The 14,233-nt window shown below is 49.8% G+C and overlaps 1 gene segment (V, D, J or C); it reads right to left on the bottom strand.

Moving 5' to 3' along the window:
* Positions 1 to 469: 469 nt before the first annotated feature.
* Positions 470 to 2,852, bottom strand: LOC112548868. The segment is given in 3 exon segments: positions 470 to 535; positions 2,383 to 2,696; positions 2,807 to 2,852. Coding segments are annotated over 3 exon segments (426 nt in total).
* Between the last annotated feature and the right edge of the window lie 11,381 nt (positions 2,853 to 14,233).

Here is a 14,233-nt window from a genome sequence, read left to right as displayed (position 1 = left end):
AAACAGAACCCTGCAGACTCAGTTAATACATATTGGGTATGATTCAGGCAATTCAGATCCAAGCCAGAGTGGACCTAATGGAGCACAGGGGAAATTGGGAGGAGTTATAGCTTCCCCTTGGACAACCTGACCTGTGGGTCTAGGTTTTGGTACTAATTGAATACACGAGCCTAGGGGGGTGTTCTTGCAGTGATGGGTTTTCTAAGGCCTCACAGATGAATAGCACTTGGTTACATTTATGTATGGGGTGGTGTCAGAGTGGTTGTACATTTAGCAGAGGTGGGGAGTGATGGAGCAACCCTGCCCTGTAATCCATGCTGAACAGCCTGATTTCAGGTTTCTTTAACTGCTTATCATTCAGCAGTGCAGTGACGGTGACACAGACATCTCAGAACAGCCCCATCATCATTTTGAGCCTTAGTCTGGATTTGCCCCCAGTAGACCAAGCTGCTAATTGTTGCTTGGTTATTCATTCCAGGTAGTCAAAGGCAGCTGGATATGATGCAACCGACATTGCTTCCTTCTGTGCCTCCAGCTATAGAAGAGCATGCCATAGCCTTAAACTCACTGACCACACAGGCTGCTAGGAACCACTGTACCTTTGACCACACTGGTTAGGTAGAGGAATAGGAAACACGGTCAGCACTGGAAGACAGAGAAGCAAAGGCCTGCTTGTATGACATACACTGACTCACTTCCTGGGATCACAGGCTGGAGGTGGATGGGAAAGACTAGTTCAGGGGAAGCTTCGCTGGACTTCTGCACAGGTTTTCCTTCAAAATACAAGTTCCCTTCCCTTCTGTTTGGCCTCTGTCTGGTTCAGGACAGTGCCATGAAAGCCAGGGAAATGAATTAATTGAATTAATCTTTGAAGAGTCTTTTGGAGTTTGCATCTTTCAGCTGATCTATGCCTGGCTGCACTTCCTTTCTTCATATACAGATCTCTCCCTCCTCAAACAGGAACAAGGGAAGGAAGAGAACAGGGAGATCATAAATGAGAAGGGGAGGAGGGAGCTGGAGTTGCAGTGAACAGTGTTCTAGAGGAAGCCTGGTCTGTGGGGCACAAGCAGAAAGGGGCCAGATTTCCCAGCTGTGGCACACACGTGCTAGGTGTCTGGTCTAATCTAAGTATCTGAGCTTCCTCATCTATAAAACAAACACCCTATCTTATCTTCTTGTTTTCTACTACCATCCATCACCATGGTATCTGAGCACCTTTTCTATTAAACTGATATAAAACCAAACTGCCCAGGGATGTTTATGTCATTTTGCCATGTTTGGGAGTGCACAGATGAGTGCGCACATGCAGTTTGTGGTGCCACAGACCCGTATGGGGCTCTGGAAACTGCACGCACTACACATGCAGGCATTTGCTGCATTACTAATTTGCAGTGTGGTGTGGTGTTTTTACACTGGGAGATCCTGGTGTCAAAAAAACCTGGGCCAGAAAAAAGCAGGGTGGCACACATGGCACAGTGTGCACTGTTGGAAACCAGAGACTGGTAGGCCAGAGTCACACTGCGGCTGCCAGCCCGGCTCTGTGTGCCCAGATTGCTGCTGCTGAAGCCCGGGGGGCAGGACGCCAGGTAAGGCCATTGGGGCTAGCCCAGGTGCTGGCCCCAGCCTCCCCTACCCTACCTGGGGCAACTCGCTGCACTCCAGAGCACATATATGGGGCATTCCCTGGGGTCATCTAGCAGTGGCACAAATATGTGCTGCTGCTAGGTGTGCCCAGGAAATGCATGTTCCTACTCATTTGGATGCATCCTTTAAGGTTAAAATTTTGCTTGGGGAAATCCTTCTTAATGATCTACTAGACGTTGCAATTGGTTTTTTTCTTGGTTGTGTTTTGTTGTCCTTATTGTATCTGGCCAATCCATTTCCAGGCTGGAGGAGGAAGAGGTTTATTTTGATTAGTAGTGTTGACTAGTTGGGGTGTGTTGACTACAAGAAGCTGCCATTGTCCTCTGTGTCATACACACCATGGAAAGGCCTGCACACTACTTCCCATTGTTGTGGTGGAAATGTCTGACATCTTAGCAGGCAATAGTTCATGGTCACAATGCACAATGAGACCACAGTGAGGATACAGTTGTTCTTTTTACTGTTCATAAGGCCAGAAGGGAAATTTGCATTAGTTTCAGCTATTTCCCTTCTCTCCCTGCAAAGCCTCTTATGAAAGCCTGACTGCGTATGTAGACTTCCTGGGGCTGATTGAGAATGAGTCTCCTGACCTGCTGGGGAAGGTTAATTGAAATCAACTCTCATTACCCACCACACTTAGCCCAATCCTGACAAGAGGTCTCAGTCAAAAAAGAAACAAAAAAACAGTGTGACCCATTCTCTTTGATAGCATGGGTTTGTGTCACACTTCCCCATTACACTGTCACTGTGATAAGTTCTGCTGTCACCAGCATAGCACTGGCAGTAGTAATAAGCCTCATCCTGGGCTTGGACTCCACTGATGGTCAATGTGACTGTATTTCCGGATTTTGAACCAAAGAATCGATCGGCTATGCCAGAGGGTCTCTTGCTATTGTCATATATGATCAGCAGGGGGACACTGCCAGGCTTCTGTTGGTACCAGTGCACATTGTGGCCACCAACATTATTCCCTGTGCAGGTGATCTGAGCAGTTTGTCCTGGAGACACAGATACTATGGGTGGCTGAGTTGGCATGTACTGGGCAAGATAACCTGAAAGAAAAGAAGAAAACAACATGAGATAGAAAGACTTAGTATTGACATTAACCCCAGTTATCCTAATCTTCAGGCAGTCAAGTGAGAAAGCAAATGCACTGTAGCACCTGAGCAGTAGGTGACCACAGCAAGGAGGAGAGGTGCCCAAGCCATGGTGGGAACACAGACTAGCTCAGTTTCTCTGGCTGAGGCCCTCTGACTTTCTTAAATTCCCAGAGCTGAGAACGGCCCCTTCATGCAAATCTACTCCCTGCTCACTGGTTGCTAAAGATATCACATTCACCCAGGTGACAGTGGCGCACACACAGACATGGGACTCTGGACCTCATGCTGCTATCTCTCCTACAGTGTCAAATTTTAGTGTAACATTAATGCAGTCAGAGTGTTGTACAGCAGGTGTCCGCATAAACACAATAAGGCCTTGGCTGGGTAACTTCTATTAAGAAACGTGTAATTATCCATGAGCAAAGACCACCCTGCTGAGTCCCCAAATCCTCCAGGGCCCCTGCAGCCATACAAGGGTCATAAACACCATTTGATCAAAAATATCCCATTTGCCCTGGGGAACTTTTGTCTTCCTGGAAGCGGGGTGCGGTATCCAGCAAGACCACAGTCAATGTTCCTGCAGGAATCTCCTGCTCTGAGAGGGTGACCAAGATACGGCCCACGGGAAGTTGTGCGTTCTCTTTCACAAGTGGTTTTAAAGAAGTGGATGGTGAAGCACCTGTCTGTGATGGTTTTGGAGCAGTGCATCCTGTATCTGTGTAAGGGTGGGGTTGCATGACCCTTTAAGGCCCTTTCAACCCTGGGCTACAACTCTCCCTTTCTCAGCTCTCAGGCAGGGGCACAGAACAGGTGGGGAGTTCTGGACTCTCGACAACAGTATAAAACTGGAGGTAACATAGGGTTACGATATGTTCAGGTTTTCCTGGACATGTCCACTTTTTGGATCCTCCTATCTTGGTTCAGGTGTTTAAAAAAAAAATATGATCAAATGTTTGAGATTTTGATCAGCTCAGCTTTGAAGTTTTCCCTGGCACTTCCTGGTTTGCCCTAGCAAGGAGCTGCTTAGGGCTGGGGGGAGGGCAATTGGAAGCAGGGTACACACACACATGGCTGGCATGTAGCTAGGCAGCGGGGTGGGAGCAGCCCCAGCAGCTGGATACAGGTAAGTCTGTGAAGGGAGGACCAGGGCTTGGGGACTACCGGAGCTCCAGGGCTGGATCAGGGGAGGGGACTGGGGGGAAGGCACCTGCCCTGCCACTGGGGGAAGGGTGTGGGGAGAGGGCCCTCTGGGGGCAGTGGGGAGCTGCATGGCCAGGCTGGTAGCACTGGGGCTGGTGCCTTTGCTCCCAGGGGTGAGGTGGCTGGGAGACACTGCAGGGCTGGGTAGAGCAGGAGGCTGCAGATCTGGAGCGAGGGTCACCAGCAGGGCTGTGGGAGCTGTGGTTTGGGAGTCAAGGAATCAGGAGAGGCAGGAGACTGGGTCAGGAGTGCAGGGAACAGGCAGTGCCAGGGGGCTGTGGGTTAGGAGTGAGGCGCACCAGCAGGGATGGGGGGGCTGCAGGTTGGGAGTAAGGCACACCAGCACTGCCCAGGGGGTGGGGTACTGCAGTTTGGAAGTGAGGGGCACTAGCAGGGCTGGGGTCTGTGGGTTGGGAGTGAGGGGCAGCAGCATGGCTGGGGTGGGGGCTATGGCTTGGAAGGGGCAACAAAATGGGCAGGAGTACAGCACCAGCATATCGCTGCCTCCCCCACAGTCATATACCGCACCCCCATGTGACAGATGTTCTCTTTTTTAGAAAGGGAGATATGGTAATCCTAGTAAAGGGCACTGAGATCCCAGGGCACCACTACCATTGAGATCCCACATGCCTGTGGCTGCCCACAGAGAAGAGATTCAGTGTCTGCCCCGTCACAGTTAAGAGCAGCCAGTGGGAAGTTCTCCAGGACCCATAGCACTGAGAGGTGTAACATCTGTAGACTCAAAGGACTCCATTTTCATTCTCACACAAAGCAATAAGCAGCTTTGCTTTCTATTTTTCCTGTCTAAAAGAACATAGACTGAAGTCACTAGTGTCTGCAAAGCATTGCCTGAGTCACCTGCAGAGAAGGGAGGTTTTTGTCTCAGTTCCTCATGTGTCTGAATCACTGTGAGCCCCTGCACTACAGTAATAATCAGCCTCATCGTCCGGCTGCGCTCCACTGATGGTTAACGTGACCGTGTTGGCAGATTTATCAATGGACCCTGAGAATCGGCTGGGGATCCCCGAGGGCCTTTCAGTATCCCCATATATAACCATCACCGGAGCCCTGCCAGGCTTCTGCTGGTACCAGGAGTTCCAGCTGTCACTGATGCTGCCGCTGCTCCTGGCACAGGTGATGGTAACTGTTCCTCCGGGAGACGCCGACACCGAGGGCGGCTGAGTCAGCACGAACTGGGCACCAGCACCTGGGACCAAAACACAAAAAAGAAAATGCTGAGAGTTAAAGTAGCTTCAGCACCAGGAGGGGAGCGAGACAGGATAGTGACTATGGAAGTAATTGTTAGAAAATGCAGAAGGACTCCAAAGTACCAGAGAAATATGCAAAGAGTGTGAGGAGGAGAGAGGCCCAGGCCATGGTGGGATTGCACACCAGCTTGGTTTCTTGAAGTAAAAGGGTCTCTGGCTGGGAATCTGCAAATATCTCTCTTAAACCTCCAGAGCGGAAATCAGACCCTTCATGCAAATCTGCCCCCTACGCACTGGCTGTTCCTCTCCACACCTCCCTCCCCACGGGACTGCCATAATAAGAATCATCCTTGTGTGAGATTTGAACCCAGTGAGGACAACACAGCAGAAGATTTTCTGCTATGCTTTTTCTTGGTGCAGGAAGCTGTTCTCTGCCTTACAGACAAGCCCACAAGATGAATCTCAAACCCTCAAGTGGAGTGGAGAAGCTTTATCATGATTCTGATCACCATCAGGGATGGTTAACGTCACCACTGTTAACATAGTCAGAGCGCTATCCAAGTTGTAGGGGGAGAGAGCAATCGGATCCCGGCCGTGTTTGTTCCAGTACTTAATGAAGTACTGCCCAAGGCTGGGGCCCTGCTGGATCATTCTATCACTCAGCCGTGAAATGATCATTAACTCATTTTGCTCAGTATGGTCATTGCTGACACTGCAATGGGTAATGCTTATTTTCCTGGGAACCAGGCTCAGCAGCTCCAAACATCCTACAGAGTTTCCTGCATGTCTCCTGCTCTAACAGCACAGGGCTGTACAGAAGGAGCCTTCTCTAGGCACAGTCCTGGAAGCTGGGGAAGTAAAGGTTTCACTGAGCTAGAGGCTGAGCTGTGCCCTGAAAGGCAACTCAGCCTATGGGATCACAGGCTGGAGATGACCAGTTCAGGGGAAATTCTACTGGACGTCAGCCTGGTAGGCTTTCATACACCATGTAAGGTCCCATCTTGGCTGTTCAGCCTCTATCAGTAGATGGGAAAATGGTTCAGGGCATTGCCGAGACATCAATATATATGCAAGCTTGGTCCGTGTGTGTCAGGGGAGCGTTGGGTGAGCCAGAAGGCAAAGATTGGATTCCCAGTCCCAGCACAGATGTGTTCAATAATGTGCCCAAGGATACATCGCGGGGCCTCAAACACCTTATCTGTACAATAAGCATGATATCTTATTGAATGTAGCAATTCATCTTTTATTTGTCATTATTATCTTTTTCATTGCTGATCATGTTCCTGAGGAAGAGGCCTTCGCCCAACCACCCAGGGGCATAGTGGAGACATCTCACATCTGAACCAGCAGAAGATGACAGTCGACTGGAATCCTACCTTCTTTCAGATATCTCCCATTTTTTTTGTTTCTCTTGGACTGCTGGACGTCTCTTATAAAAGTCTTACCCTGTAGGGAACCCTCCAAGGAATGAATGAAAATTTGACTCCTGAGCTACCAGAGGAGGTTTCAGGGTTAACTGGGATTAACCTCATTACCTACACTGCCCCCATTTACAACAAGAGCTCTCATTTAAAAACAGAAGTGACCCATTCCCTTTCAGAGAAACAGGTGTGTGTCTCTTCTCTGTCACTGCAAGAAGAGCTGCTGTCTTTATCATAAGCGAAGCAGTAATAATCAGCCTCATCCTGGCCCTGGACTCGTGATGGTCAACATGGCCATGTTACCAGAACTGGCACCAGAGAATAGGTCAGGGATTCTGGAGGGTTTGTTGCTATTGCATATATAATCAGCACAGGGGCACAACCAGGTTTCTGTAGAAACCACTGAACATAGTTACCAACATTTCTTCCTGTGCAGGTGAGTTTAGCAGTTTGTCCTGGAGAGACAAAAAAAAAGTAGTCCGAAAAAACTACTTCACAGTTAGGGCGGCTAGGAGCTGGAACCAACTTCCAAGGGAGGTGGTGCTGGCCCCTACCCTGGGGATCTTTAAGAAGAGGCTGGATACCTACCTGGCTGGACTCATTTGAGTCCCGTTTTTGTTTTTTAGGGTTCTTTTGTTGTTCTCCCGCCCTGGCGGGGGGGCGGGCTAGAAGATCTATTAGGTCCCTTCCGACCCTAAAACTATGAAACTATGAAACTATGACAGACACTGAAGATGGCTGAGTCATTATGTATTGGGCAAGAGAATCTGGAGGGGAAGAAGAATAGATGCAGATAGAAAGACTCACTCCTGACTTGAACCTCAATTCCCATTGAGCAGGCTGTCAGGGGAGAAACCAAATGCAAGCGTATCTGAGCAGTAGATGAGTGCCACAAGGAGGAGCAGGGCACAGGCCATGGTGGGAATCCAGACCAGCTTGGCTTTCTCGGTAAATGGGTCTCTGGCTGGGACCCTCTGACTCATTCTTATACCCCAGAGCTGAGAGCAGCCCCTTCATGCAAATCTGTTCCCAGCTCACTGGCTGCTAAAGATCAACATACATCCATCTGACAGGGGTAGAGACACATGTGAGGGACTCGGCTTTGTTCTTTCCTCTCTATTTTGATGTCAAACTGGAGGTAACTTCCTTGTTATGACATCAGAGTGTTGTACAGAGGGTGTCAATGAGAGCACAGTCAGACCCTGCCTGTGTAACTTCTAACATTTAACCAAGTGTAGCTTTGCTGAGTCCCCAAATCCTCCAGGGTCCCCGCAGCCACACAAGGATCATTCGTAATGGCTTAGGAATATCCCAGCATCACTGGCCCTGCTCTGGGGAAACTTTGTCTTCCTGGGAAACAGGTGCTGCCCTGCCAAGACCACAGTCAGTGTTTCCAGCAGGAGGCTCCTGCTGTGACAGTACCGTCCTGTAGGGAATAAACCACAGCCCTGGGTGCTGCTTATCTACACACCAGCACTGCTGGGAGCTAGGGTTGCGCAAAACAGCACCGTTTCAATTCAACTTCCATTTCCCCGTTTCCAAGGGACGGTGTTTCATTTTGCTGTTTCGAAGCACTGTTCCATTTTGTTTGATCAAAACTGATCAAAACTGTTTCAACACTGTTTTGATGCATTTCAATGTTTTGCCCATAGACTATATTGGGAAATCACAAAAATGCCTATAAATTTGTCATTTCGTGCCTGATTCTAATAAAAACAGCAGAGATGGTAGCCCCTGCTGAGGCCGCAAAGCCTGTCAAGTTTCAAGGAGATAGGTACAGGGGATTCTGGGAAACTGCACCTCAAATTCTTGAAAGTGTGAAGGCACGGGGGGGGCAAAATGTCGAAACAGCGTTGAAACGGAAGCAGTTTAGATGAAACGAAATGGAACAGTGCTTTCCAAATGAAATGAAATGTCAAAACAAAACACTGTCTCTTCGAAATGGCGAAACAGAAGTCAAAATGAAAGAGCTGTTTCGCACAGCCCTCCTGGGTACAATTAATGTGAGTGGATGTACAATTGGGTGGACAACAACGCTGTTGGGAACTAAAAATGGATCAATGTCAGAAAGGGAGGAAGATCTGAGTGGGCTTCTCATCAGGGCTGGTTAGGCCTCAGCTGAAGCATAATGTGCAGTTCATGGCATTGATTCAGTATTAATTCCTCAGTGTTCAAATTTCTCCCATGGAAACTGGGCATTTCTAAACAAGTGGCAGTGGGAAAAGGACATGAACATTATTATTTTTATGAACATAATAATGCAGGAACTCAGTTGTAATTGTTTAATGAACATGTATTCCAGCAATTCACCTACAAATTTGTGCGTGCTGTTCTTGTTCACTAATTGAAGGAAATACAACTTAACATCTCTAAGATGAACTGGAGAATGGAGTAGGATGTTCCTGGGCCTCAGCAAGGCTGTGGTAGGTCTTTGACGCTGTAACAGGCCCTTCACTCCCAAGTACCATCCCCCTGCAACAAGCCTTGTGAACTCCTACAGCACCCCTGAGGATGCTCCTGGTTTGTCATTTTCAGCCTTTCTGGGGCTCTTTCAGAGCCGCCTTTGACCAACGGCCCCCTCAGCCCTTCCTGCTGGTGTCTTGTCCTGCTCCAAGCAGAGCTCCTCAGGTCCCCCACCTAGGAGCCATCTTTCACTGCCCCCTGGCCCTGGCTCCCCAGCTCAGGGAGACAAGCCCTTCTACTCACCTTTGCCATGAAGGTGACTCTGACAGATCCCTGAGTTGAATCAATTTTTGAAGTGTCTACTGTAGACTGCATGTTTCATGTAGGCCTCAAGTTGATCCATACATGATGGCAAATGCTTTTCCATAGTTCATGGTCATTTGAGCTAGGGACAGATGTGAGATAGAAACTGGTTTATAGACTCATAGATTCATAGGTGTTTGGGTCGAAAGGGACCTCAATAGATCATCAAGTCCAACTCCCTGCACTGGGCAGGGAAGAGCACTTTACTGATCCCATCATCACATTGACGACTCATGTTCATCAGTTTCTTTGTAGTAATGATGAATCTGTGGCGGGCCAGTAGGGGGCGCTCCTGCGTTGAGCCGCCCACCTCCCTGCTCCCGCCCACCTTCCAGGCTCCGAGTGCCTCCCCTAGGGTGCCTCCCGTCCGGCCGACCCCTTCCCTGGAGCACACCCGCTAGCCTGGGGGTCCCGCTGCCACCATCCAAGGCTCTGGACTCACTTCTGGCTCTGCGCACCTTGGAAAACACAGGCCTGATCGTCCAATGGGTGCTAGACCCAATACAGGCACTTGGGGCACTTCCCCAAGCCAGAGGCTTATTAGGAAGCCTCCCTTAGTCCACCGACCTAAGGGGCCTCCTTGGCATAATTTAGTCCCACCCCTCAATAAGTCTCCACACCGGTCACAAAGGAGAACTTTATTGATTACAGGGGTAGGGCGGAAACAGGGTAAAAGGTAGAGCAATATCATAGAAATATTACAGGAATATCAAAGGAATCCCATAGAGCAAACCAGGGTGGCTGAGGTAGCCGTTTGAACACGCATCTGAGTTACTGAAGCTAAATATCTGATCGGATCTCTAGTAGGTTACTCACTCGCATCATCCAGAGGTGGTTGTGGGCCCGGCCCCTTAAATACCCTCTCTGCCCTCAGCAGCCCGGTCCAATCGAAGCTGCCAATACTGGCTACAAACCGTCCCATCTGCAAAGCATCCCTGGCTACCTGGGCCCGCGCGCAGGGCCGGGTCTTCCCCCCCCTGCCCAGGTGACCAGAGCATCGCCTCCCAGGCGCCAGGCTTTTGTCTGCAGACAAGGAGCGAGATCCCCGCTGTGAGGGATTCAACAGCAGCCTCTCAGGCCGGCTGAGACAGGTCTCTGGAGAGGGGCACTGACGGGGCATTTCTGCCACAGAATCCATTAATCAGTTCAGTTATTAATCAGTTCAGATGTCAATAATGAATGTTTTAACAAAACTGACTAATGATTAAATACTGTACTGTATTATTTAATACTGTATTTAATACTGACAGTATTTAAAATTACAGTATTTAATCTGAATGACAAAACTGACAATATTGAACTGATGGATTAATTAATTATTAATACTGAACTCCATACTGATTGAGCATCAATCCAGAAAAGATCAGACTCCTCACACAAATTGGTGTTGTTCTGGGCACCTCCAAGTCTTTCTCTAAACCCTCAAAGTTGAGACCAGCCCCTTCAGGCAAAGCTGCCCTCTGCTTACTGGCTGCTGCTCACATCTCTCTCCCTCAGATTAGAGAAGCCAAGGGGAGAAGGGAAAAAATTAGGGTCCTATTCTCCTCCCACTCTCACTGGTGTGAATCAAGATTGTGGCCTCTCAAATTAAGAAAGGAAACTGGTGTGAAGCTGGAGTTAGTGAGGGGAGACCCAAGCCAGAGGTTTCTCTGTCTAACACAATGCAGAAGACCTAGCCGGGTTTTTCTTTAGTTTCCTCTCCCACCGCCCAGGACACCCTGATGCCCACTTAATCACCAGAGCCCAGTCCTCCGGGGCAGGACAGGGACATTTATGAAGTTTGGCTAGAAATGTCACAGCTCCAAAGAAAGAAAAAGAGATGAAGAGACAGATCATAGCTGAGAAAAGAGAGGTGGGAACAGGAACTCCAGTGAAGGCTGGTTTGGAGGGAGGCGGGTCAGTGTATGAGGGGAGGAATCTAGGGGCAGAAGGCAGAGGTTTGATCCTAAACTACCACAGATGTTCTGTGCGACTGGGCCCAGGACACCACTCTGAGCCTCAGTTTCCTCCCTGAGAAAATGAGCAGTGTATCATATCTTGTGGACTCATTTTATCCCACAAACTGCATTTTCCTCATTAAACTGGTATGATCTCCAAAGTCCTTAGAGGGTATCTGGCTCTATTCCCCTCTAGAAGTTACAATTCTGTTTGGAGAACTCTTTATTTTTACTTATTTTTAGATATTGTGACTCTCTCCTTTTCCTTTGATTCATTGTTTTGCTTTGATTCTGGGACACTGGTTTCCAGGCAGATGGGTGAAAACAAGGATGAAAAAAGACGAGGCTGGTTTTCACACTTCACTTTTGAGCACGAGGATGTGTCATTGCTGTCTGTGTGGTTCCTGTCATGGAAAGGCCTCCATACTACTTCCCATGGGTGCAGTGGAGATGCAAGTGTGACCACCCATCCTTAATTGGGCAGGACAGTCCCAAAGTTTAAAGATCAAGTTCTGGTCCTGGGCTGAATGATTCCATGAATGACTGGATGACAAAATTTGTACCAGATTCCCCTAGACACAGTGAAACCATAGGAACTATTCTCCCAGTATCATGTGCAGGGATCCAGATTTCCCATTTGCTGTGAAAAAATGCAGGGAAATTATGGCTTCCCCGGCAGGCTGGCAGGGTACCAGCCTACAAGGGGCTTCTTGCAGTTGTGGGGAGCCAGGGCATAGGGCACCCTGTGCATGTGTGCATACAAACACATGTATGTGACCAGCAATATAACCAGGCAGTGGTGGAGGGCAGTGCCCCAGCTCCCTGCAGGTAATGGGCAGATTGAGGCCCGCATGGTGAAGTGGGGTGGTGCAGGGCGGGCGGCTGGAGCGGGAGGTGCTGCCCCTCAGGGGCAGTGCATGGGCCCCAGAGCCAGAATGTGTGGGTATGGGGCTGGCTGGGGAGTGGTACGGAGCAATGGGTGGCTCAGTGTAGGGTGGGGTGACTTTCTCCCAACTGCTGCATGCAATCCCAGAAAGGGGTAAATGAGGAGGCATGTGCCCCCCAGATTAGTGCATGGGGTGGATGTGGCTTGTCAGCTGTGGGTTTGGGGCTCCCCACCCTGCTGCCCTTCCCTGGGGCCCCCACAGCTCACCCTGGCATGGGAGGGTGGAGCGGGGCAGGGAGACTCAGTGTGGGGTTTGGTGTTGGGTGGGAATGTGTCCACTTCTGCAACAGGAGACAGCCAACATCTGAACAAGCAGTAGTGACTGTAATGACACAGAACCAGGCCACAGTGGATCACATTGCTTTCTTTCACAATTGTTTTGAAGGTGGGAAAGTGAATCCTCCTTCTTTCAACTATCACCCTTCTCCCAGCCCTCCTGTCCCTGCAAAGCTTCTGGGACAATCATCCTGTGTACCCAGACCTCCAAGGAAGTGAGTGAGAAGACAAATCCTCTGATGGCTGGAAAGGACACAGGGATGATTGGAATCACTCTCATTTCTCACATGTCCCCTTTCTGACAGGAACGATCACTAAAGGAACAGTGCGACCCGCTCCCTTTGTAACAAGAGGTTTGTGTCGCACTTCCCCATTGCACTGTGTCACTGTGTGGAGAGTAACTGCCAGTATAAGCACCACAATAATAATCAGCCTCATCCTGGGCTTGGACTCCAGTGATGGTCAATGTGGCCGTGTTACCGGACTTGGAACCAGAGAACCGGTCTGAGATACCGGAGGCTCTGTTATTACTTCTGTCCACAACGAGCAAGGGGACACTCCCAGGTTTCTGTTGGTACCAATCTGGTCCATGGCTACTGATGCTATTTCCTGTGCAGGTGAGCGTAGCAGTTTGTCCAGGAAATATGGACACCAAAGGTGGCTGAGTCAGCACGGTCTGAGCAAGACAACCTGGAACAAGAGAGAACACACAGGCATGAAATAACCCCTCGTATCGAGATCTGCAGGCAGCCAGGGGACAAAACCCCCATTTCAGCACCTGAGCAGCACATGAGCAATACGAGGAGGAGCGGGGCCAAGGCCATGGTGGAAATGCAGACCAGCTCTGCCTCCTCAAGGAAACCAGTCGCTGGCTGGGACCATTCAAGTCTCTTTAAATGCCCACAGCTGAGATCGGCCCCTTCATGTAAATCTGCCCTCTGCTCACTGGCTGCTGCTGGCACCTTATTCCTGCAGATGAGAAAAGCCAGGAGGAGAAGGGAGGGACTCTGCAGCCCGTGCTCCTCCCATGCTCATTGGTGTTAGCTCATATTGTGGCTACTCAAGGGAGGACAGAGGACCTGGGGAAACTGCCCTGCTTTTTTTTTTTTTACAAGGAGATAATAAAAGAAACCCCACATCCCAGGACCCCCTGCTGCCCATTTCCTCACCCAGAGCCTTCCAGAGGCCTCGCGCAATGTTTCCAGTCAGAAACTCCTGGTCTAACTACAAAGGAGATTACAGGCCGGAGCAATGATCTAGTTGCTGGAGAAACCTCATGGGGCAGAAGTGAGAGATGGAGAAATAAAGAACTGATGTTTTGAGACAGACCTGCTCAGTGAGCGGTGACCTTTGCCGCTGCCTCGTGGACTCGTAGCACAGCCGGGGCAGGGAGAAAGGGCAGCTCAGGACTCAGTTTGAACAGGTTTTCTCTCTGAGACCAGGTCCCCAGATAGATACTGCTCATCAAGAGCCATTTGGAGTATTATTTGTGTCAGGGGTGTGCAAACTGCACAGCGGGTGCCGCTGCAGTGGGGCCACAGCCTCCCTCACCTCCTCAGATGGGGGTCCACATTGCACTGTGCCATAGCCCCCCCAGCCCTGCAGACTGCTCCGTATCACACTATAATACCCCATCCTGCCCCCAAAGAGGAGAGCCCGGAGACCTCAGCTGCAGCAGCAGCCAGAGCAATGAGGGGAGCAGTGGCAGGGGGGGGCGCGGGGCTGCCAGCTGGAC

Source organism: Alligator sinensis, unplaced genomic scaffold (genome assembly GCF_000455745.1).
Source record: "Alligator sinensis unplaced genomic scaffold, ASM45574v1 scaffold2026_1, whole genome shotgun sequence".
In the NCBI taxonomy this organism is placed as follows: domain Eukaryota; kingdom Metazoa; phylum Chordata; order Crocodylia; family Alligatoridae; genus Alligator; species Alligator sinensis.
The sequence above is the reverse complement of the archived record's forward strand: the minus strand, read 5'-3'. Positions and strand labels throughout refer to the sequence as shown.